This window comes from Cryptosporidium ubiquitum (genome assembly GCF_001865345.1).
Source record: "Cryptosporidium ubiquitum isolate 39726 chromosome Unknown contig_4, whole genome shotgun sequence".
In the NCBI taxonomy this organism is placed as follows: domain Eukaryota; phylum Apicomplexa; class Conoidasida; order Eucoccidiorida; family Cryptosporidiidae; genus Cryptosporidium; species Cryptosporidium ubiquitum.
Window position 1 is genome coordinate 583,836 of NW_021639820.1, and position 24,975 is coordinate 608,810.

At 33.0% G+C, this 24,975-nt stretch overlaps 10 protein-coding genes across 10 annotated transcripts; 4 read left to right on the forward strand and 6 right to left on the reverse strand.

Annotated features, from left to right (window-relative positions):
* Positions 1-341: 341 nt before the first annotated feature.
* On the reverse strand, positions 342-1,016 carry cubi_02387 (uncharacterized protein; the record flags this gene model as incomplete). Its single annotated transcript, XM_029019398.1, has 1 exon — positions 342-1,016. One exon carries the CDS (start codon positions 1,014-1,016, stop codon positions 342-344), a length of 675 nt encoding a protein of 224 aa, XP_028874519.1.
* A 725-nt stretch (positions 1,017-1,741) lies between these two features.
* cubi_02388 (MSP domain-containing protein) lies at positions 1,742-2,494 on the forward strand (the record flags this gene model as incomplete). The annotated part of the gene is made up of 1 exon (XM_029019399.1): positions 1,742-2,494. One exon carries the CDS (start codon positions 1,742-1,744, stop codon positions 2,492-2,494), a length of 753 nt encoding a protein of 250 aa, XP_028874520.1.
* Positions 2,495-2,899: 405 nt separating this feature from the next.
* cubi_02389 (uncharacterized protein) lies at positions 2,900-7,714 on the forward strand (the record flags this gene model as incomplete). Its single annotated transcript, XM_029019400.1, has 1 exon — positions 2,900-7,714. One exon carries the CDS (start codon positions 2,900-2,902, stop codon positions 7,712-7,714), a length of 4,815 nt encoding a protein of 1,604 aa, XP_028874521.1.
* Positions 7,715-7,724: 10 nt separating this feature from the next.
* Positions 7,725-9,431, reverse strand: cubi_02390 (uncharacterized protein; the record flags this gene model as incomplete). Its single annotated transcript, XM_029019401.1, has 1 exon — positions 7,725-9,431. The coding sequence occupies one exon, from the start codon at positions 9,429-9,431 to the stop codon at positions 7,725-7,727; it is 1,707 nt and encodes a 568-aa protein (XP_028874522.1).
* A 487-nt stretch (positions 9,432-9,918) lies between these two features.
* cubi_02391 (heat shock protein) lies at positions 9,919-10,749 on the reverse strand (the record flags this gene model as incomplete). The annotated part of the gene is made up of 1 exon (XM_029019402.1): positions 9,919-10,749. One exon carries the CDS (start codon positions 10,747-10,749, stop codon positions 9,919-9,921), a length of 831 nt encoding a protein of 276 aa, XP_028874523.1.
* Positions 10,750-10,913: 164 nt separating this feature from the next.
* Positions 10,914-14,213, forward strand: cubi_02392 (helicase-like protein; the record flags this gene model as incomplete). The annotated part of the gene is made up of 1 exon (XM_029019403.1): positions 10,914-14,213. The coding sequence occupies one exon, from the start codon at positions 10,914-10,916 to the stop codon at positions 14,211-14,213; it is 3,300 nt and encodes a 1,099-aa protein (XP_028874524.1).
* Positions 14,214-14,255: 42 nt separating this feature from the next.
* Positions 14,256-15,725, reverse strand: cubi_02393 (uncharacterized protein; the record flags this gene model as incomplete). The annotated part of the gene is made up of 1 exon (XM_029019404.1): positions 14,256-15,725. The coding sequence occupies one exon, from the start codon at positions 15,723-15,725 to the stop codon at positions 14,256-14,258; it is 1,470 nt and encodes a 489-aa protein (XP_028874525.1).
* A 369-nt stretch (positions 15,726-16,094) lies between these two features.
* cubi_02394 (uncharacterized protein) lies at positions 16,095-18,833 on the reverse strand (the record flags this gene model as incomplete). Its single annotated transcript, XM_029019405.1, has 1 exon — positions 16,095-18,833. The coding sequence occupies one exon, from the start codon at positions 18,831-18,833 to the stop codon at positions 16,095-16,097; it is 2,739 nt and encodes a 912-aa protein (XP_028874526.1).
* Positions 18,834-20,488: 1,655 nt separating this feature from the next.
* Positions 20,489-21,472, reverse strand: cubi_02395 (peptidyl-prolyl isomerase macrophage infectivity potentiator; the record flags this gene model as incomplete). The annotated part of the gene is made up of 1 exon (XM_029019406.1): positions 20,489-21,472. The coding sequence occupies one exon, from the start codon at positions 21,470-21,472 to the stop codon at positions 20,489-20,491; it is 984 nt and encodes a 327-aa protein (XP_028874527.1).
* Positions 21,473-22,196: 724 nt separating this feature from the next.
* On the forward strand, positions 22,197-24,770 carry cubi_02396 (uncharacterized protein; the record flags this gene model as incomplete). The annotated part of the gene is made up of 1 exon (XM_029019407.1): positions 22,197-24,770. The coding sequence occupies one exon, from the start codon at positions 22,197-22,199 to the stop codon at positions 24,768-24,770; it is 2,574 nt and encodes an 857-aa protein (XP_028874528.1).
* Between the last annotated feature and the right edge of the window lie 205 nt (positions 24,771-24,975).

The window sequence follows — 24,975 nt, forward strand, 5'->3', positions numbered from 1 at the left end:
TTATGTGATCTTATGCTAAAACCAACACAAATTTTAGCAGTTAAGGTAGGTTTGTCGCACCGAAATCTACTCAACTATCAATATCTGTCGCATCATGTTTTAATCAGAGTATTCAATCATTGGCTAAAAGGAATTCTCTTGGATAATTTTTATCTGAACTTTCAGGCATGAATGCAGTAATGTAGATTAAATGATTAATATATCAACAAATGCAAATATATTCATTATATTAATACCTAAATCATCTTTGTATCTAGATATCTTTCTAATTAAGTTTTAGTTCAGACAAGTTTCTTTTCTAATAGATTTAGTGACTTTTTGTTGTCATTCAATTTACAACATTAAAAGTCTGAGAACTCAGTGGAAAATATTTCCGTAATTACTTTCGCTTTTATAGGGCCAATTCCTTGTATCTTAGAAAGTTCTTCCTCGGAGGCGCTGGCTAACTTCGAAATTGACCCATAGTGTTTCAAAAGGTTTTCGGAGTCTGTCTTATTTATTCTTGGTAAAGAACTTAAAGCATCCTTTATTCTGGTGAACAGGTCCAACGAAAGCCCTCCTCGGATGCTCTCATTGGAAGAATTTTCATGTGATTTTAAAGTTTCCAATATTTGCCCTGCCTCACTTGGGCTCCATGCGAGAAACAGGGTCATATTTAAGTCAAAGCAAATATCAGTGATTTCCAAAATAGCAGCATCAATCACTCCTGAAGGTGGAATATCCACCAAACACAGTAATACTCTGACCTTATAGTTTTTTTGCAACGACTCAACTCTTCTTCTCAAGTACTGATTATGAAGCTTGTGGTACTTAATGCTTATAAAGACCACAGCATCGTACTTGCCAACTAGAAAGTCGGGAACAATGTTCCGAAACTCATAAGGAACATTCTTTACATGGGAGAGTATTGGATTTCCTTTTTGCCTAATACTGGCTATTATCATTTCTCCTGCTTTGTTGTCAAAAAACTTAGGTTGAGATTCTTCTTCCTTAATGTTTGCATTCAAGGCTGACATTTTCTGAGCAACAAACTCCAAAACTATTTTCTTCAGAATAAAAAAAGTTGAAAAGAGACCAATTTCCAATATCCATATAGTTATATATTTTTAATTAAAGGGCATGTAATATTGTCAACCTTCTAAATTTGCATGTAGTATTAATCTCACCCAAACTAATATACTCTCGAATTGAAGAACAATTTGTTTCATAGACTCACATTTAAGTTAAATCACATTCTAATCATAAGTTCCTACTATAATAACTTTCCTTTGTTTTTTTTAATAGTAGTTCTTTTTTTTTATTAAAAAATATTATCTTTAACTGTGGGTTAACTTATTTATTCTAGCAAAAACCGCCAATACTCTCCAATATTGAAGGTGTCAATCTGAAATTTTAAAGACTAAGGTAATTGTTCTCACCGATTTTTTTTTTCTTAACTCTTCATAAAGTTTTAAAGAGAAAAAATATGATTGATCCCCTACATGTTTTGCTCGACAATTTTTTTTTTTACTGTACACAATTAAATGTCTCCAAGGCGCAATAAGGCCTCGCTTAAAAAAAATAAAAATAAGAAATCGACAGCGTGTACGTCTGGGTATCCTGCGTACATAATTTTTTAATTTATTAATTGTACTTAAAGCACAATTAAATGTAAGGAATTCCTCCCTCGCTTGAGAGTGTGAGTGTACATTTAGAGGATTTTAACTGTTATATATACTGTGGAAGTTACAAACCTATAAGAATGTCAATAGAAGGTGCAAAATTGGTAAGAGTGCATCCAGAAAAGGCTCTCGAGTTTCCGCTTGTGTTGTACAGCTCTGTGACAACTCCTCTTATTTTAGAGAATATCACATCTTCGACAGTGGCGTTCAAAATTAAGACTACAGCTCCAAGAGGTTACTTAGTGCGTCCAAGCAGTGGGCTGATTCAGGCAGGGCAATCAAAGGAGATTCAAGTGATTCTTCAGCCTTTACAATCTGTCGAGCAAGCCTCTCCTTCTCACAGGTTTTTAATCCAGACTACAACATGTGACAGTTCAGTTGAGCAGCTTACAAAGGATTTCTGGCAAGACCTCAGTAAAGAACAGCTTTTTGAGCACAGATTATCGGTCATTTTTAAGCAGGAAAACATGGGTGTAAATGAGCCTCTTTCATCGAGTGCCATCGGAACCTCCTCAAATGCATCTCAAGGAGTTCCAAATTCAGTTCTTTCTTCAGGAGTTGGGCCGTCATCCAGTAGCAATGTTCAGGTAGGTTCAATTGACTCCGAATTTAAGAACAAGTATGATGAGCTTGTTCAATATTGTTTGGCTCTAGAGAAACAGAGCAACGAGCTTAAGGAAGAGGTGGTTTCTTTGAGAGAAAAACTAGAAAAGTCTGAATCCAAGCTTAAGTCTTCAAACCAATGTAACATCACACAAGGGTTTGAGTTCTGGCACATAATCGCAATGATTATTGTTGCAATCGTTGCTTTGAAACTAATCAATTATTTCTAATCAGTCTTTATATCAGTATATCAGGGCATTAGGAGTTGTCTTAAAGTTTGTTTTAGTTAACTTTGAATGATTTACTAATCACTAAATATAAAACCCACTCCTTTTGTCTAAATATATTTATTTTTACCAAATATTTTTATCTACTTTTAGTCGTATTAAGATTTATTTACTCAAAAGCATTTCCTCGGATTTTAGGCTTAAGGTTTATTTTTTGGCGAATTTGGCTCTTAATGTTTGAGCCAAAATTTGCATTTTTTAATTTTGTGGTAAAAGTATTTAAATTGGCAGGTTTTCAGTATTTTTGGTAGCGGTTTTTGCCTAAAATCAATGGCCTCATATTGTTTCATTTCTTTGTGCTTAATAAAGCATTTAAAGAAAATACTAAGAGTCTGCAAATGTTAAATTATGAAAAAAAGAGATGAAGAGAATTTTATTCCAAATTGTGGGCATTGTGAAACGCATGCTGTTTACAAACGAATAAATTCCATTATAGAGAGAGGTGAACAGATCAATTTGACAAACTTGTCTGAATCCACATCATTTTCTTTAAAACCAAATAATTCCAGCTTTAGTATAGTAGGGAGGCTTGTTTATACCAAAAATGGTAATTTTCTCTTTCTCCAAGACAATATTTTGAATCAAAGCTCTCTTCCAAGATTTTTATTAATTCCATGCGAAATTTCTGGGAAATTCAAATCAAACATAATGCTTAAGTGTTGTGAAACAGAATTTTCGTTTGTTTCCTGTTGGTTAATCATTAGAGATTGGGCAATTGTGAAGATGAAGACCAAAGACCCTAATGCTCCTTTAAGAAGCATTTTGCTTAATAGACATTTAAACCCATTTAATTCACAAAATGAAATCACAAGTGTTGTTAAGATTTTAAAAAAAAAACTTTTGTGTTTTAGTGCATCAACAACTTTATGGATTTCATCTTCATATCTTCCAGTAGAGCAGATGATAACTGGATTGAGAAGTATTAATATTACAGGACTTGTTATTCATATTTCCACTGTTGTAATGCACAGAGTGGATAATTATACGACTTCAAGAGATAGAGTAACTAATGATGAGAAATCAATGATTAATAGAGCTAAGAAAAATGACTCGGAAGAGTTGGATTCAAATTCACATAGTATATTTGGAATAGATAAAATTCTGAGACCATCAGAAAATTCAACATGCGAATCAAGTTTCTCAGTTGTAATAAGGTCAATATTAAATAATCGAGAATTCATTGTTTTCTTCCCTGGAGTAAATCTCTTAATCAATAGATTTATTCTTGGATGGAGAAATATTTACAGATTTGAAAATGTGGTAGCAGGGTCTGTATTGATTCACAATTTTAGGCAATTACCAAAGGAGAAGAGATGCTTAATAGCAAATAATTTTACATCAATAATTTCAGAGTCAATGGTCGAAAATATTTCAAGGCCAATTTTAGAGATTCCAACGCTAATACAAATCGAGAAAGTACTTGGGTTTGGTGTATATGAAATAAAGACAAAGCTGGTACCAATTAAACTTTTTCTACATAATTCGAATTTTCATGAGACATCATTAGGATGCTCAATTTCAAAAGGTTCAATTCTCTGGGTTAGAAATTTTCGTGTAATTACCACAAAATTAGGAAATCGTTCATTTCCTATAGGGATCGCAATAGAGCCAGGATCAGACTGGGGGCTTGAAAGACATTCCAGATTTACAAAAAAGAAGGAAACCACTCCCAGAGAAACAATTTGGAATAATTTACCACTACATATTCAAACAATTGGCCATGAGTATTTGGAATTTAATGATTTCAATTCGAATACCCATACCAATAAAGAAATAGCCTGGCAACATCCTTGGGATATCAGAAACTTTTGTTATTTGCATTACAGCCTTTATGTGGATTTGTTTAATATAGTTGGAACTCAAACTAATAAATCTCAAGTTCTTCCAATATTACTGGTTCAAATCATTTCAAACTTAAAAAGTGGTTCCCCTATTTCCGTTTCCAAAAACTATGAAATTAAATATTCAGATGGGACAAAAACTAGTAAGGAATCTTCCTCAATTATTTGTGGCAATTTCTCACATTTTCAGTTTAAAATTACTCATCCCAGCCAAACGATTGAGTTAAAATCAAGGAATTTACAACAGTGTCCAGTATCTTGTACAGAAGAATGCTTTGGACTCTGGAAAATTGCTCCAATTGAAGAATGGGCAGATTTGATTGGAAGCATTGAAAGATCACAGAAACTTAATTTGGCTAATTTAGTTTTTTTAAACCATGTTTTATCTATAGAGTTTCTGTATTATATTAGAGGTAATATAAAAAAATTACCCAGACTACGAACAGTCGAAAATAACTATAAAAATAGTAGCGTTTCGAGTAATATTAATAGTCTCAAATGTTTGTTTATTGGTGAAGAAAGTTATCCTCTGTACATAGGTTTTTTTGGACATTTCTTAGCTGAGATTATCATGGAAAAAACCCTTGAGTCAAATATTTGGATTTCAAATGTGTGTTTCATCAAGACACCATCTTTAAGTGGTTCAGAAAGTAATTTTTACCCATTATTCATTTATTGCAATTCAAGAATAAACCTTTTATTCAATTCTAGTTGCTCAAAATATAGCTTTGAAAAGAAGTTTGTCTTCATCAAAAAAGCAATGCTAAGACTATATAATCAAAAGATTTCATTTTTTGTTCACATTTCAGATATTGTATGCATTAATTTTGAGGATTGTTTTCTTAAACCTCCAATTTCAAAAGGATTGATTTCAATAAATCAGCCAAAAGGAGTTCTTTTATTTATTTGTGACAAAGAAATCGAAAATTCGGTTGATGGATACAAACTATACTTTCATTGTCTACCATTCTTTAAAACTTATTCAAAGCTTTCAAAATCGGAAGTTCAATTAGATAAAAATAAGATAATTGAATCTCAAATAGAAAAATTTCAAGTACCTTCTAACTGGTATTCATTCAACAACATATCAAGATTTGTATTGATTATTGACACGCCAATATTACCAAATTCAGAAGTTTTGCTATCTATAATACAAGAAAAAGAGTTTTTTGAGGCGATGAATACATTTCAAAGTGAGAAGATAGAACACTTAATGATTAAGGAACTTGTTTTTCCATCTCAACTTTCTTCAGATGCAATAAATTTTGACAAAACTGCATCTTATATTGAAATAAAGCTATTTGGTGACGATGATGAATCTATATTATGGCCAGAGAGCTTGAAGACACCATTCTCCTTCAAATCTGGAAGTAAAAAGCAGGGAACACCTGGTTTATATACTGTTTTTGATATTAAATACTGGACTGAATATATATATGAATGGCAGGTTTTTTCCAGAAAAAACCCTCTTATTTATAGATCTACTAAATTAGCTAGAAACGATATGGTGGATTTATTTAATAATAGTTACCCCAAACTTTCTTTCGGAGATGAAAGTGATTCAGAAATACATATTTCTTTAGAACGTGTAAAAATACTTGACATCATTTACTTTATTGGGCTCAATCCACAAAATATCTATGGAAATTGGTCAATAATTAGGGTAACTACTGATCAAAGTACCAAATTTAAACCGGAAAAAACCACCTTTCAAAGTATTTATTTGATTTCTGATCCTCCTTGGAACTCTGGGTGGATTGATATTTGGTTTTCTGAGGAAGAAACTCTGAAACACAACATTAAATTACTTCTACCTGGGGAAACGGTATCTTTTTCAAATATTAAGGTTGAAAAATTTATTAATTCTTCGTTTCCTCTTTCTCCAGTTTCTAATATTATGAGTACGATTTTAAATGAATTTTGTGAATTCCCCAAAAAAGACAAATTGATTTACTATAGTAAACGAAACCGATCGCAAACTACATCCAAAAAGAAACCAACATTTTCTGACTCTGATCAGGCTCAAAATGAGAAAAGCAAAACCAGTAATACTTTGAGTATTTTCAACAATGGGGTAATAATCTTTAAAGTATCCATTCAAAATTCGATTATTAAAAGTAGTCAAACTCAAATATATTCATTAAATGAACATCCTAATAATTCTCAAGAAAATTTACTCTTTTCATATCTTTATTTTTCTCCAACATCAATTTCAGAGGTTGTTTCATATTATTACTTTGATCCAGGGTACGAAGAATATCTACAGAAAAGCCAGAGAAAAACCTTTGATTCATACAATGACCATTACTTAAGTTTATATGAAACTTTAGAAGGCGAAATCCAGTTTAATCACCAAAAAGAAGAAAGCAGTAAATTTTTTCATTCTTTACCATCATTTCAATACTCTACCAATTCTCATCAGACCTTTAATCCTCACACTATTCCAAATCCATATGTTCTTGCTCCAGATGGGGCTCCGATAACCCACAGCTTCTTGTATCTGAGCAGGAATAATCATGCTTCTTTTATTGCTTTTAATAAAGCATATTGTATTAAAACCGAGATATCTACAAAAAGCCCTCAAGAAGATTCCACTTTAAGTTCTAATCCGTTTTTAATTCTTGATCTATTTAGAAACATAGACCCAGATTTAGTTTTTTCACTAAAAGGTTCTATATTACATATACAACAAATAGATTTGAGCTGGTTTTGTCTGAATTGCCTTCAGAATATTATGGGAAAGTTAGTTTGTGTATGTGGAGTGGACCTTGGGAAATCTTCTTTTTGGAAATCACTTACAATCTACCTGATTGGTGCTTTGGAGTTGGAAACAACCGATTCAAAGCCAAAGCTATTTCCTTTTGTTATGACAAATTGGAACGTAATCAAACTTCTTGCTTATGTAAATAAAATTGATAATCAGGAACAAGATTCAAAAATTTTATATAATCACATAATCGAACTCGCCAAGATCATTTGGAACCACATGGAAAGCTTAAATGACTCCTCAGGAATTCAAACATTGTACTCTTTTGGAGAAGTTCCAGCAGACTGCAACTTTCTGAATTCTATGGAAGATAATTCAAAAGAATGTAGGCCTGTTGGAATAATTGGACAAGTAGAATTGTTTGATAAAGAAAAAGCTGTTAATATACCTACTGACCCTATTTCTAATTTGGAAATGGAAGCATGTTTAAGATGTGCACAATCTTCAGATAGAAATACACTCGCATATACATATTTACACGTAATTAGATGGAAAACCAGAAATACCAAATTAGAGCTAGAAGAAAAGCTTAAAAATATTAATTCTGTATGCTAGATTATGAAATTTAGTCAAAATCTATACCTTTTCTGCTTCTTTTGCAAAGTATGAATTTAATAAATAAGAGTAATGTTATAAAAGAAACCAATGTATAGAATAAGATTGAGTAAATACTTGAACTAATTTGCAATTCTTGGTAATAAACATAATTAAAAGGGAAATCCATTTTTCCAAGTTTATAGATTAACTGGATTGGAAACCATCTTTTTATTGGATAATGAAATATAGAAGGTATAATATTGAAGCTGGAATTATTTCCAATGCCAATCGTATAATTCTTATCTGGAGTGTATAAGTAAATATACTTATATAAGCTTGGATCTGAAAATACACGAGTTATCATGAGATAGAGTCCATACGATACAACTGATGTACTAGATTTATTTACAGTGATGAGCTGGAATCTTGGTATTATTTCCAATAGTGATGTTAACAATGCTCCCATAAAGAATACTGCTATCATATGTGGTATAAGCCAGAAAAAGTTGAATGAGTTAGGAACAATGTCAATAATTGAAAACTTGGAGATTTTTGGAATCTCAGACATAAATTGTAATAACAAGAAATTTAACGAGAAGAAGTTAATAATTGAAATTGATGCTAAACATAGAATATTAATGGAGTTCTTCCTACCAAGACCAATAATAGAATCTATCTCAAACTTTTCTTTGATTTTTTTTGTGATACCATAGATATTTTTATATAAGAGTCCAAATATAAGAGACCCAATTGCAGATCCTAGTAAAAAAACTACACTCTTTAACGCGTAGTATATTAAATTTAAGCTTAATACATATGTCCCAGAATGATCTCCTTTTAATTCCGGATATTCATACCTTTCAAATGAGAATGATGAAGTTATTTGGTAGAAACTATATATTTCGTTCACTATATTTGTCAATAACCCCACCAAAAATATTACAAAATAGATGAAAATAATTTTAAGCTTATTTTTTTTTTCGTTATTTGAAACATAATTTTCCAATTTTTTGTAATGAGAATTATCTCGAAGAACCATTTCAAAAGCTGAATTTTGATTTGAGTTCTTAAATTCTTTATATACAGAGGCTAGAAGTACCATAGAGATGAATATTGAGAATCCTCCAGTAACTATCCAAATAACACGTGAATAAATTACAGTAACTTCACTACTACTTTTTAGATAAATCATTGTAGAGATTGCAATAGACAAGAATGATCCAAAACTTTTGTAGCAAGACACTGCTCCATATAGCTTTGCCATCTCAGAGTTCCTTAGTTGGTAGTTTGTAGAAATTATTTGTATAGATGGTTCCAACGCTCCATATGAAAAAGATAGTAGGTATCTGCAAAAAAGCAAAGTTAGAAACGAATTTGAAAATGACTGAATTATAGATATCAGACCACAAATCATAAATGATATAATTAAGATTACTTGTGGTTTCAGATAGTTGCAAACAAGACTCCAAAACAAAAAACCAATGCACCCAATAAGATGTTGGGAAAAAAGTATCCATTCCGAATTCAAATAGTTTAATGAATACCCCCAAATATATCCAAATAAAACCATATTAAAAAATAGCCTTTCACTGAATCCTTGTAATAGACACATAAACAATGTAAACTTAAAGGATTGTGAAAGTGGTCTGGCTTTAGTGTTGACATCATTTTGATTTTCTTCACTGTAATCTGAGATAAAATCACTGGAGGCAGTTTCCTCTCTGATCATTTCCATGTGATTTATTTTAATCTGACTTAAAGTTCTTTATTAATTTTTCATTCGGAATTTCACTTTTGTATGAAAAACATGTATTAAAAAAACCGCCAATAATTTAAGATCCATTGTCATTACCGATAATTCCAATTTTAAAAATAATGAATAATTTCAAAAATTCAAAATAACAATTAAGCTCTATAAATACATAATAGGTTTTAGTTTTAAGCTCAGGATATTTTCCTTATATTTTAGGTCTTCATATTCATTATTTACTCAAATATATGAAATTGATATGTTTAAACTACATTATAGATGGAAACATACCAAATTTTTGAACAACTAAATTTGATCGATTATTTGTACGGAGAATTGTTCAAATAGAATTTTGGAAGTTTTCAAAAGTGATTTTGTATTCAATTCATCAACTACAAAAAAAATGAATTTCTAATCAATGAAATAATGAAAAATAGAAATAAAGACTAAAAAATACAAGTTTAAAGTATAATTAACGGTTTTGGCTTCTGTTTTGTCGGTGAGAACGTGTCCTATGAAGACTTCCCATAGAAAGGGGAAGATTGTCACTAAGATCTTCTGATCGTCCCTGTCTAAGCATTCTATTTCTTGAAGAGCCTGACGAATTTTCAGAGTTTCTGATAACCCTATTTCCACGTCCATCTTCCTCGATCTCTTGAACAGTCTCTCTAACCGTTCCATCTGCTAACCTTTCAGTAGTTTTAGTCCTTGTGATCACTTTTCCGTTTATAACGCTTGTACTAGTAGAAACAGACTTTGAAACCCCTCCTTGAAATCCCATTCCTGAGCTGAACGAGGAAGATGAGAAGCTCTGCATATTTCCGAAACCTGAACCTGATAAACCGAAATTACTAAATATTTGTGAATGTAAGTCATCAAAAGGAGACAGTCTACTTCCTCTAGATCTAGAAAACCCTCTACTACCTCTGGATGGTTCATTGAAACCAGGAAATTCACCAAAAGATGAGAATATGTCAAAAATATTGCTTGTACCAAAGAATTCCTCGAATATACGGCTAGCATGTCCCATACTAAATTGGCGATCAAATCCATGAAAACCTGATGTAAAATCAGAAAAGTCAGCAGAAACACCCTCAGCTCCATACGTGTCATATCTATTCCTCTTTTCTGGATCAGAAAGAACCTCGTAAGCTTCTGCAATTTTTTTGAACATCTCCTCAGCTTCCGCTCTGTTGTCAGGGTTTTTGTCAGGATGCCATTTTAATGCTAATCTTCTGTATGATTTCTTAATTTCACCGGTAGATGCATCCCTTTTGACCTCCAAAATTCCATAATAGTCCATGATCTAAGGTTTTTAGATATTTAAGTCCTACTTTTAAATCCAAAAATTCATTAACTTTGAAATGAATACTAAAAAATAAGGCGCGAAGATGTTCCCCTATGCCATACCGGTAAAATAAAAAATGAAACAAATTGTCCAATTAAAAGTTGTGGGAATAAGAAATTATGAACCCCATAAAAAATGAGTATATAATTGAAGGTTATAGTGTTCAATTTCCATATGATGCTTATAAATGCCAGATTAACTATATGCAAAAGGTTTTATATTCACTAAAGCACAAAAAACATGCACTTTTGGAAAGCCCTACAGGTACCGGGAAAACACTATGCTTATTAGCATCTACCCTTGCATTTCAAAAGCATTTCCTAATTAACCATGGTTCACTGAAGAAACCCATAGAAAACTCGAGTTATCCTGGAGTTATTAAATCAGAAGGAGGATCTATAGAATTGGTAGGAATTCCTCGTACTAATGTAGAAAATAGCAAAGAGACAAAAACGAATATGCTTATCCCCAGAATAATATACTCTTCAAGGACACACAGTCAACTTTCTCAAGTAATGCGTGAGTTGAAATCTTCCGGAATTTCAGATGGCTTTACAATTGAGTTGTTTGACTCGGAAGCTGAAAATAAAGCCAAGATTGAAAAATCGTCTTCAAAGAAACGTCCAATTATCAAGGGAGGAAAGAAGCTTTTCAAAGCAACTATTCTGGGTTCAAGAGACCAGCTTTGTGTTCATCCCAGGATTTCCAAATTTAGAGGCAATACATTGATAAAAAACTGCCGAAAAATAACCAAAGAAGGTAAATGTAAATATCATAACAATTTGAAACAGGCAAACATTTCAGGGGTTGCTGCGGATATTCGGGATATTGAGGATCTTAAAAGTATTGCATCATCTTCTGATTCCGGCTATTTTTGCCCTTTTTATGCAACTAGAGAAATCGAAAACATTTGTAATGTTGTTCTATTACCTTATAATTATTTGTTGGATAGCATTACCCGTCAGAACCTAAAAATTGATTTAACTAACACTATCTTGATTTTGGATGAAGCTCATAATGTAGAGTCTGTTTCAGAAGAAGCATATTCATTTGGTTTGAGAGATATTGATCTCGCTCTTTCTCAAAAAGCGATTCAAAATATTCTGGAAGCTACGAAACTTGGGCTCTTGCAAGAAAAAGAATCTGATGATAAAGATTCAGAAGTAGATATTTCTTTTGACATTGAAGTAGCTGTGGCTTTGGCAACCGGTATTCACTTACTTTCTAGAAATCTAAAGGAAATTCAATGCCCAGTTCCTTCAAATAATAATGGGTCAAAGTTCAAGAGCTTCCCAAAAATGGGGGAAGTTCAGGGAGTTACTTACCCTGGCTCACATATCTACTCTTTATTTGCTTCTTCTGGTTTTGGGATTGATAATTTCCAAGCTATGGACGAATGTCTCACAAATATGATAAACTTTGGACAAAACTTAGTTGGTCCTGGGGGTAATGTCTCAAGCCAGTTGGATGTAAATAGTGTTCAGATAAATGCAAGAATAGGAGCATTGGAAAGGTTTCAGAGATGCTTAAGGCTTACATTCAATGAAACAGTAATGAAGAACCCTCAATGGTTTAAACTATATATTCACTATGAACCTGATAATTACAAAGAAATTAACGGCTTTGACGAAAATGGAGACCAGAATTCGGTTATAGACCCGGAAACTCCGGAACAAGGAATGAGTCTTTATCTTAGTTTTTGGTGTTTCAGTGCCGCAGCAGCACTTTCTTCCCTCGTATCTGCAGGAGTAAGATCAATGATTATCACATCAGGAACTCTCTCGCCATTAGATACCTTGGCTCAGCAATTCAGTAGCTCAAATTTATCATTTGATGTGTTTCTTGAAAATGATCACGTTATTGATAGTGAATCACAACTTTGGGCTGTCACTTTAGAAAAGGGAAATTCAACTAATAATACACAGTTAATTGGTTCATATGAGGCCCGAAATAATCCTTCATATTTTTCTGCACTTGGAAGTGTGGTTTTTGACTGTGTCAAACGAATTCCTGATGGTGTTCTCTTATTCTTTGGATCATATTCTTTAATGGATCAGGCTGTGAAATATTGGACAGACCAAGGTCTGATTGAGCGTATTAAGGCGTTTAAAAGTATTTTTATAGAGCCTAGAAACTCTTTTGAGTTGGGATCCGTTTTAGATTCGTATATGGATTGCATTAAGAAGGGAGTAGACTCTTCATCTCAAAGTGATGGATTTTTCAAGGAGAAAAAAACCAAAAATAGCTTGACAGACTTTGTATTCAAATCAAAAAGGATTTCTTCTTCAGGTTCACTACTTATTGCAGTATGTAGAGGGAAAGTTTCAGAAGGAATAAACTTTTCAGATAATGCTTGTAGAGGAGTAATCATTGCGGGGCTTCCATTTCCTTCAATAGCAGATGCTAGAGTATGTCTTAAGAAACAATACATGGATGAAAGCAAAATGGATGGACGCCAATGGTACAATCAGCAAGCCATTAGAGCTGTTAATCAGGCTATTGGACGTGTAGTTCGCCATAGAAATGACTATGGAGCAATTATTCTTGCAGATAAACGCTTTAACCAACCAAATATATATACTCGGCTTTCAAAGTGGATTCGAACTAATACAAAACACTTGCCTCAGCTTGACTCTAGGCAGCTTGATAATATTTCGGACTTTTTTGAAAAAAAGCTTTATGTTGGTACACCTGGGGCTACTACTCAATCATCAGAAGCAAATTGTAACAAGGAAGCTTATACTAAACCCTTAACTAATAATGTTTCAGGAAACAAAACTTTTTATGCAAGAAATCCTTCTGTAGTTAGTTTCCCCAACTTAACGAATGAAATCAATACATTGTTGAAACAAGTAGATAATAAAAGCTCAATAAAGGATGACTTTAAGGAGGAGAATAGCAATGCTATGAATGCAACAAACATTCCAAAACCTTTTCCTGGTCTTGTTTCAAAGGTGAGCATACCTTGGAAAAGAGTAAAAACTTCATCTCCTGGTTCTGAGTCTCCAAACGCAACACTATGGACATTTTCTTCGAGTAAGAATGGAAGTAGTAATCTAGAAAATCAAAAAAGGACAAATTTCAACATTGTTCCATTTGAAAAGATAAATTACCAACAAGTATTGAATGCTTCAAAAGAACTACTAAGAGAAGATGAGTTTAACCGTTTAAAACCCTATATACAAGATTTGAGCCAAGTTAATTCCAGCTCTTTAAGGTCTATTGCCAATATTTTGCTTCCAAACCATATAATGGAGGAAAAAGAGTTGAATGAAAGAAAATCATTGGCCCTAGAACTCCTAAAGCTACTCTCAAATAAATATAGAGAAGAGTTCAGGACAATTATCGAGAAGATTCTTTCAAACATTGATATGATGAATGATAAGGCTTTGGTAGATGCATTAAAAAATGAATTATAATATTGGAATGATTATCCCAGATAATTTTTCATCCCTAAAAAATCACCATATATAATTAAAGCTTTCTATTTGTTTCTTATTTATGTTTAGATTGTCCAAACTTATATTTTGCTTTTCTGAATTAATGTATATTTTCCGAAAGTTCTTTGATTTTTTGCTATTTAAATCTCTTTTTTGGTTTTGTTCGTGGTCCTCCCCATATAAATAAGAGCTCAGATCTGATATATTTGACCAATGGATTGTATAATGTCCATCAGAAGACGGCCACTTTTCCATATATTCTTGTGTAGCAAAATATAGTTTTCTCATTGTTTCTAGTGCAGTATAATGAGACATTTTTGCTAATTCACTGGAAGTTTCTTGTCCCAAAGGTTGTTTTGTTATTGCACTATCTGAAAAACCATACCCATTTTCAATAATAGAATGGAGGCCAAAATCATCTTTTCTGGAGCTGTACTCAGTATTATAATATTTACTTTGAAAAATTTGTTCATTCTCTATATTTTTAGAGTCGAAGCATACACTATTTTCATTAATAACTCCTGGCTTGCACAAAAGAGTTTGATTCAGCTGACGATTCTCATCATAAAAACCAAGTCTGGTTCTCTTTCTCGATCCGATGTTTTGGTTTCCCATTTCAATTTCCTCTGTATGGTATTTACCCATTTTACTCTTATTTCTAGCTTTCAACCAGAGCTGTTTTGCATACTCATAAGCATCTTTTATTGAAGAATGCCTACTCAAGGCAACCCATCCAACATAGGAGTTATGATATCTGACCCTATAACCAATTTGCCTCCTATCAAAGTATACTCCTGGAATTGATGGCATTAGTTGTGCCTGAGTTTCTACCTCATGTAGTATACTCCTTTTCCCATTTCTATCAACAGCTGTAAATTTATCCAGTCCCGACGATCGAATTTGGTGTTGATAACATTGTGGATGCACTATTCTTGGTCCATTATCCTGAATTACCTCACCAAAAATACTAAAATTAGTATGGAAATGAAGATTAGATAATGCCTTGTGATTTGAATGATCATGTTTTAATCCATCAATTTCACCTGTTGGAATTTTAAGTTCATGGGAATCTTCTGATTCTTGACACCCCATTGAAAAAAGTTCATGGAAATTGTTATCTGAAACTACACCATTCAAAGTTTCTTGACCAATGATCTCTCCTATATTGCAAATTCTTGAATTTGAAAAGTTGTCGCCTTGCAAAATATAATAAGGATTTAATTCTTTCAATCCTGTTTTATTAATGTCATCTCTAAATGAATGATGGCAATTTAAAACATTCTCATCCTTGCAAAGTGGCATTTCGCACCCAATTTGATTGATAATTTCAGTATTTTGCCCCTCAAATATTTGGTTTTTTGGAATAATAATTTCAAGCTCTCCTCCAGATTTTTCTTCAATTACCAAATCCTTTCCCTCATTGAGTTCCAATTGTAGATCTGGACAATTGTTATATTTTTCAGGAAATGAGTTTTCTGAAGCTAATAACATCAGACCAGGAAATATAATTTTTTGGAACTGTGTGTTTCAGTAAAAATCTTTGCAAATTTGACATTACTTTTCATTTATGCACTTTTTTGTCATTTTGTGACAGAACCCACACTTTGATTTACATAAACAGAAAATGTAAATTTTCAAATTAATAAAAAAAACCTATAAATATTCGAGAAGCTTAAACTAGTCAAATCAAAATAAAATAATTAGAAAAATCAACAATAACTCAATTTTTCAGCTTTTTACTCATAATGTTTGTAAATATTTTTTTCAATAATTTGTATGTATAACCCGCCAAAATGTAAATAATTGAATTTAGCTAAAATAATAGTATTAAATAAATTCAGATAAATTTTCACAGTATACCTAGGAAATCGCAAAAAAGAAATCAATAGGCTCACCGATATTGGTGCAATGTTTGGATAATTCTGTATGATCATTTAGTAATTGATCAGAAAATGAGGAAGTAATGTCGGGAAGCTCTACAAAGTCTTGATACTGAGCTGAAGTAATAATGGAAAAAATACTAGATGAGTCATGCATATTATTCCCAAGTCTGGGTGTTTCCGACAAGTTTTGCGATTCCAATAGACTTCCCCCGTCATCATCCACCAGGCTGTTTCTTGAGATATTTGAATTAGTGTGTTCATCGCAGCCATGAATGAGTTTTTCTTCTGAACTATTTCTAATTCTACCCTCCCGAGAAATATCTCCATCATCTATTTGGTCTTCTTCCACAATTCCTAATGGTGAATTGCAATGGAAGGACATTGATAAATGTTGTAAAGGAGATATAGAGTTCAAAACAACATCTAAATTCTTGTGAAAAGGATCTAAATTCTCAGTATCCCTTTCTGTAATAATATGGTTACCTTCTAGAGCTTTTAGAAGAGCTTGTAACTCACTTGAGTACATTAGAAGATGCTGCTGGATTGCCAAATATAAAGCTTTATGGTATAATATTGTCTTTCGAGAATTTAATATTCCTGAATCTTTTTTTTCGTTTGAGATATCTGAATTCATCTCTTTGCAGCTATATGTTTGCAATGAAGAGTCTTCAAAACGAGAATTCTCAACATTTTTCTGCATATTTAGGTATTCGTGTACTACAGAGGAGTTAACAATTAGCTTGGTGACTCCTGGAATATTTCCATCCAACCAACTTATGTATAACTTGTTTAGACTTTCTATGGGAATTGACCTGACCAGATCCCAAATAAAGTTTGAAGAATAACCTAAGGTTGAAACTTGTTCGAATTCCATCCCAAGCTCAAGTTCCAGTTCTTCAATCGATTCATCTTGAGATACCTCACTACACTTTTCATTTGCAATCATTGAATTATTATTTTCATTTTCTTCGGAGAGAAACATTCTTTTTCGTGGGCATTCATGCCCCTCCTCTTCAAGAAAAACTGGTTTTTGCTTTGACTTTGGCCTTCCTCTTCCTCTATTTTTCTTAGGGCTTTTACAAAAAATTGAACCTTGATTTAGTGCCTGAATTTCTGCTGCAGATTCATTACACTCGCTGGAACTTGAACTACGAATGCAATCTGTACTATTTTTTCCTCCCTTTTCGATACAATTTTCTTCTCCAATTAAATCTTTTTTTGGAATATTTAACCCTTCTAACCCTTGATTTAAATTAATTTGCAAGTTTTCCTCATTCACATTTCGCTCGGTATTTCCAAACCCTATAATCTCAGGAAGCATATTTTTTCTGAATTCCCTTTCTTCGAGATTATTTATAGTTGGTGTCATATATTCAAATTGTCCATTAGATTTTTTTCCTCTATATCTCCATTTCTTAATGTGACTTTCAATGTCCAATGTCGATACCCACAACAAACTCCCTAAAGGATATCCTGCATCCAAATATTCTTCTGGGCACATTTCCATGCACCAAACTTTTAAGAGCCTCTTGATAGATTTTAGTTTGTTCATTGATTTCAACTGATAGTAAAAGTCCATTAGTCTCTGAGGATTGCTACTTCTTGCTCTTGGATCCAAGTGATATGGCGGATCTACCACAAACATGAATAACAAAACTTTCATAAAGACTGGTCCCATAATGTTTTTTTGTCTGTGGTGATTCAATACGTCAACTTTATGGCACCCATTCAACTGAAGCTTTTTATCAAAGAAGTAGTATTTACCTCCTCCCCCACTCTTCAGAGCCCTTTTTTCAGTACAAAATGCTAAAAACCCAGAATTTTGCTTTGAAACACAGTTTACAAAGTAATTCTCAAATTCTTCAATATTCTTTTCTTTCCCTAAATCATCAATACTTTGTACAATTGGAATTGGGCATCGATTGGGAGCATCCCTCACAATTTTGAAGATCTCTATCACACTTGGAACAAGCTTTAAATAACATGTTCGACTTTTTGTAAACTCTAGCATTAGATTTGTCTTTAGAATATCTAGATATTCATTGTCCATATATCTAGAGATATCCTTTGGCTCAGATGTTCCCTCTAAACGCATCTCTTTAAAGACGGTATCTGTGACATTGTAAATTGAAACTGATGAAACATTACCCGAGTAATTTGTGATTTGACTATTCAACTTCATTTTTTCGCCTGGTAAGCTTGGGCAGCATTGAGTTTGGGTATTTGATCTATTTATATTCCTTTCACTTGTCTTATTATCATTTTCTAATAGAAACTTTGAACTAATTATTTGATCTAGCATTTCTTGGCATCCAATCTTGTCCTCGCTTTGAAACATATCATCAGCATTGCTATTATAGTAATTGTAGTTAAAAATTCCATTTCTATCATTATTATTTGGAAGATCATCATCATGAATTATATTCTCAGACCATCCCAACATTCCAATACTATTATTTGCCAAGCAAGGAATATTTTCAGAAATGGGTTTTTCTTTCTCTGAATTTCCTTCCATAGGCATCAAGTTTCTTCTCTCTTTCACTTTGCTGTATATAGAATTTGTTATCATTTTCTTACTATTAAGCAAAGGAGAGTTCACCTCATGCAAAGACGCTGGTGAAAGTGTTGAAGGTGTCATAGGTGCCTTATTTTGCCCATCATCCTCCCAAAACAGGAATGATGGTTTTCTAATGTATTCTTCACTATTGCCAATCATATTCGACAATTATTACTAAATTGCCTATTTACTGGAAATATAAGTACTTAGACAACCGTCTAGTATATATTAATTATAGATATTAGCTTTAATTAGTCAGCTTTATCACCCTTCAGAGATAACTTCTCATCTAAGTTATCTATCCTTCGTGGTTGATTACTTTGACCTTAAATCAGATTCTTTTTTAAACCTTTAATTCTTAATTTATCTTAATTGTAGAATGTTTCAATTGATTCCATTCCACACATCAAACTATTACAGCGCTTCAGTGAGGCTCATATGACTGTGTTTAACATAAGTAATGCACTATTTAGGGCCTTATTACCCCCACAACACGACATAGTTTCATTATTTAATGCAAATCAATAGGAAAACTTATCAATTTCGGATTAGACCTATATACACTGTCCAACTAATATCCCAAACTTGCACCAGAATTTCCCGGTATATTTTTCAAGGAAACTATTGGTTTGTTTTGAAATAACACTATTGCAATCTAATATCCTAATATGGTATTATATTGGAGGTCTACTAAGTTTTAGGAAATAATATACACTCCATACAATTCCACTATTTACTCCAAATTACAACGTAATTTACTGGAGCTCCATAATATTCCTAATAGTTTATGAATGGGAAGCATACCTGGGAAATGAATAGAGTTTTAATAATAGTTTAATATTAAATAATTTCCAAAAAAAACACCATTCACTGAACTATCACTCCAGATAAATTCTCCAAAATATATATTAATGTACCCTAACACGTCTGAAATGACACAATTGGAGATTGAAACGTGCATTCTGGAGTCCAGTGGATCCAGACTAGACATATTTTAAGACAAAAATGCATTTCAGTACAGGGATTGCACTAAGCGCCTGCATTTTAAAGTTGAACTTTATTGTAATCCCTCGAAAAAATAACACTCCAGAACTATAATTTTATTGGGGGAGTTACATTTACAATACTTATTCTTACTCTGTACCTCAGAACTTTTTTCTTAAAAGTGTCTCAAATTATGGTTTTATAATATAAGCGGTCTAGATCTGACACTGTTGCATTTTATTGCATTTTAATATAAAAAAGAAAATTTGATTTTGAAAATAGAGGAATAGTTTATATTTAGTTAGGTTGAAAGTTTTCATAAAAATTTGAGTAAAATCACGCGAATTTGGCGTGCTTTTGACATTTTTAGAGTTTGTCTCTATAGTTGTCTTATTGTATAAATACTGAAAATAGTAGTTAAGCAAGAGTATCGCCATAATGGAGACTTGATATAGTGTTTTTTTTCCACATGAAAAATGCAAATTCGTTGAAATAGGGGTGATTTCTCGCGAAAATTGAGATTTATCCTAGCTTAACTAAAAGTTTAAAGATCTACAAGGTGCAATCACCTTTTTTCATAAAAGAAAGGCCTTAAAATATGTTTCCTGCAAAACTAGTAGTATCTATGGATGTGTGACTAAATTCACTTTTTTAGTATTGATACCTAAATCCAAATCGTATAAAGTCCGAATTTAATATAGGAAATTTGCTTCTCTCTTTCTTCTCTTTAGGCAAGTCTGCGTCTCCAAGCTTAAAAAAGTCAAATTAGGCGGGAAAATGGCTAAAAAGTTAAATAAAGTGTTAAGAAAAAAAAAGTTAAGTAAGAAAAACTAAAGTTCGTCAGGAACATATGCAGAACTATCTTCATCATTTGGTTGTTTGCCTTCATTTTTAATTATCTTTGCAAGCTTGAGCTTAAAAACAATGACCTCATTGGGACCAATAAGATCTCCTGCACCCTCTTTACCATAGGCTAAATCATAAGGAACGAATAGAATGATTTCCTGCCCTTCGGTCATCATCGTCAGGGCTTCGATCCAGGCAGGGATGAGTTGTGAAACTTGCATTCTTGAGGGTTCTTCTTTTCTATTGTAGGATGAATCGAATTCAATACCTCCAAGTGTCTTCCCTCTATAGAACACCTCAACCTCGTCATTTGTATCTGGCTTATTTTGCCCAGTACCTTCTTTAAGCACAATGTATTGCAGCCCTGAACTAGTAGTAATAACCCCTTGTCTATCCTTGTTTTTAGTGATGAATTCGTCAGATCTTTTCTTTAGTAGGCTTGACTTCGACTCTCTGTTTTCTGGATATTCGCTCTCGTTCCACAATTCTGACTTGTCCTTGCATGAACCGGTCTCTAAGCAGACTCTGGAAATCTCCTGAGGTAAGCTCATCTTGCTTGTTGAAAGTGATTCCAACTCAGACTCCCATGTACTTAGGTTTGATCTACATGCACTTATAAAGTCTTCTATAGTAAACTCGAGAGAATTGTCAGCTAAGGGCTGCCAGATATGGTTGGAACATGCAACATGATTTTCCAAGAAATTTGAGACCACAATATCTGTAAATCCCTTAGGAGGGTGTGAGTTTTTGTAAATGCTCAGCTCCTTAGAAATATATTTTTTCAAAGCGAATGTTATTAACTGGCATGATTCGCACATCAAACTTCTTTTAATTTGTGGGAAAGAGCCAGAGATAAAATCAGACAATGGTTTCACCTCAAACTCATCACCTGTCCATTCTAATCTAGAACATAGTGAAATTGTATTAAGGAATGAGAAGAAAAATATGACTTTTAGAAACGATTTCATTTTATTCAATTTTACTAAATATTTGATTTACAATGCGGCGGGCGATTATCAGTTTCTTTTCCCCCCCTTAAAAAATGGGGAAAATGAATTTGGGAGAAAAACACTCAATTTGAGGAAGGATGAACTACAATACAAAATCATTAGATTCAATGAGTGAAAATTCTTGTTTTGTTTAATTTTTTTGAAACATTTTTTTATGATATATTTTTTTAAAAAAATTACATATTTTTTAATGAGCTAGCTGCGGACTTTTTTTTTTTTTTTTGCATACACTGAAGGAAATAAGTAGCATTGCCGACATTTCACACAAACCCAAAACACAATATTTAAAAATAAACTTAAAATTTTTTTTAAGTTTAATTTTTTATATTGTTTGCGAACAAATTTGCAAATTTGTGTAATTGCATGCGCCAATAGCTAATATTGTAAATTCAGAGTGTAGTTATCCGTTTAATTTATATAAGAATAAAGCATTTAAGAAGATTGTGTGATACTGCAAACAAAGAAAGGTATAGGTTAAATTGGATTTCTGAGGAAAAAACAAGGCATCGGTTTTACTATCAAATTTTTTATTTATTCTGCAAGTTGAGTATTTATGCTCGCTTTGAAATACATGCTCGCTTGAAAGAGGACACGCCCACCAAACTGTGAGTGCAGAAATTAAATTATTGGGAAATTCTCATATAATGCTAAGTTGGTGAATTTGAGGGGAAAAAAACAAAGTATGAAAGCAGCTTCAGCTTCTTCTTTAGGAAGAAGGGTGGAGTACGAAGCAAAGGAAGTTAACGTGCCAGGTAATTCAAGGAAAGGCGAACAAGTGGGATGTAATAATGTAATATACGAGACAAAGCTCTCTAATAAGAAGTCGAATAACGTTTTGCCAAATAGAAAATTAAAGCTCGACCATTGTGTTTTAAATGGGCCAGAAAACCATTCATCGATTGAGGTTTATAAAGATATCTATGAATCGAATTCAAATTGTAGCATTAATTCAGATTCTGCTCCAAAAAGTAACCCGAAGAGGGTGTTTGAAATGATAGACCGAACACTAAATACTCTTTTAGAAAAGATAGTTCCAAGTTCAAAGAAGAAAAAGGAAAAAATGATAATTCTACAATGTGTAGAACTTTTGGTAAGAGAAACATTTGGGGACTCAGCAAAACTCTTCCTCACAGGGTCAGCTGCTGCGGAAGTTGACTCAGAAATGAGTGATGTTGATTTGGTTGTATTTACTCCATTAGATTCAAGACTCGCATTAACAAAAATAGCAAACCAATTCAAAAATATTAAGAAAAGACATAAGGAGGACTGCTTGAGGTGCAAAAAGCATGTTGGACATCAGAAAATCAGATCTGATATTGAACTCACTTCAGAATGTATGGAAGGACATTTATGTGAGATGGAGGTGAATGTAATTGCAACAGCAAAAGTTCCGGTAATGATGTTGAAAAGCAGATATTCAAAGTTCAAGACGGAATGCGATGTATCTGTAAACATGTATACTTCTTTAATGCATTCTATACTGTTCCAATGCGTACTTTACTCGTATCCCGAGCTCCAACCAGTTTTGAGGCTGATAAAATATTGGCTTCATATTAGGAGACTCCCAGTCGCTAAAGACGGAGGCCTTCCATGTATTGTCTGGCTTCTTCTTGCAATTGTTCATTGCAGTGTAAACGGAAACAAGTCTTCAAGATCTCAAAAGGAGCATCTGGAAAGCATATGCATTCCAGCTAAGTACATGCTTTCAAGCTTACAGGTTCATTCATCTGGAACCAGCTTTCAAAGTACAGAGTTTGGGTCTCCTTCAAACTCATTCCAGAATGGATCACTAAATACTTGCGAATACCGGGATTGTGAGTCTAAACTATTGGAATCCGAACTGGATCATTCTTTAGGTCTTTCAACTTTTAAAATAGAGAATCTAAGCCACAGCCACCTGATCGAACGAAACAAGCCTTTTAATCATTTTAATTCAAATATTATAAACTCTAAAGTTCCAGATATCATTGATTTTGGCGAAACAGGAACCACATTTATGGCTCTTGTTTCATTCTTCACCTCTCTTTGGAACCGAAGCTCTCTTACTTGTAGTGTTTCAGTTATTAATAAGAATGTTCAGCCAAAAGACATGAAAACGGTTTCTCAAATAATATTCAATAATGGGGGAATATGGGACGAAATATTAACTCTGGATGATCCTTCTGCCTCATTAGTTAGGCAGCTTGAACTTTTAAAATGCGAATTAGATGATTTTGGGTTCAAAAATAACTTACTTGCACAAATACTTATTCCTGAGGATTCTTCCAGAGTTGAAAAAGAACACTTTCATCTTGAACCGAGAGAATTTGAGAAAAGACATGAGCTGGAGACAAGTCTAGCTAACATTCTACCACCAAGTGACTGTTTGATGGTTTCTAACCTAGCTGCAAGGGTTACCTGTGGAACTTGGTTGGTTTATTTGTACGAGCTTAAAAGATGTCACAATATTTTGGAGACTTACCTGCAGCAAATCGCAATCGCTACCAACGAAGTAAGTGAACAAGAACTAGTCAGCGAACTTTTTCATCCGGTAAATGAAGAAATTTACAAAATCCCAGCAAAACTTTCAACTAACACTCCCATATGTATACATCCTTGTATGGATCTAGACCTAATAATTGAGAAAGATATAATTGCTTTGGTACAAGTTCCATATTTTGAACCAAACCACAAATTCTGTCTTGTACTTATATATGGCCACTTAGTTATTATGAGAATTGAAAATATTTGCGTAGACTGGGAGGGAGGATGGTGGAGCAAAGAGTTCCTCAGCAGAAGAGATGTGAGATCAGTGCTTCATGGGTCTCTATTTTCCCCTATCCCACTTTCATTCAGTCATCTAGGAAATGGGGGCTCAGCCTGCTGTATTTTGCAGCCATTAGATTCAAGAACTATAAACTGTTTTCCAGGAATTGATCAAACTGACTTCAATTCAAATGAAATAGTAATTGACGAAGTTATGGTCAATCCTGCAGTATTCATCACTCTTCTTAATGATGTGGAATGGTATTCAGTTGATGATATGAATGGGTTCTACATTATGCCCATTAAAGAGTACTACAGATTCCTCGACATGGAGTCTATTGCAAAGGAATCCCCATATTGGTACGAAAATTATTTGGGAAAGAATAATTATTTACAGCCACATGTTCCAAGCTGTAGATATTGCAAGAAAACTTCAAATTCTGCTGGTATGGAAAAGATCCTCCAGTACAAAAGCCAATTTTGGGCAATTAAGAGAAAGAGTATCTCGTAATGATACATAACCAGTTAAAATGTTTGTAAATTCAATTTTTTTTTGATATAATTTTAAGTAACCGTGTTTCCAATGGGAGCAAAGAGTGATGCATAGCTTAAGATAAATACAGTTATTATACCCATATAAAACAATATATTCAGGCTGTGATAAATTAAGTTTTCCGAAATCCTCACATACTAATCATTTCCGATTATCTTGCAAA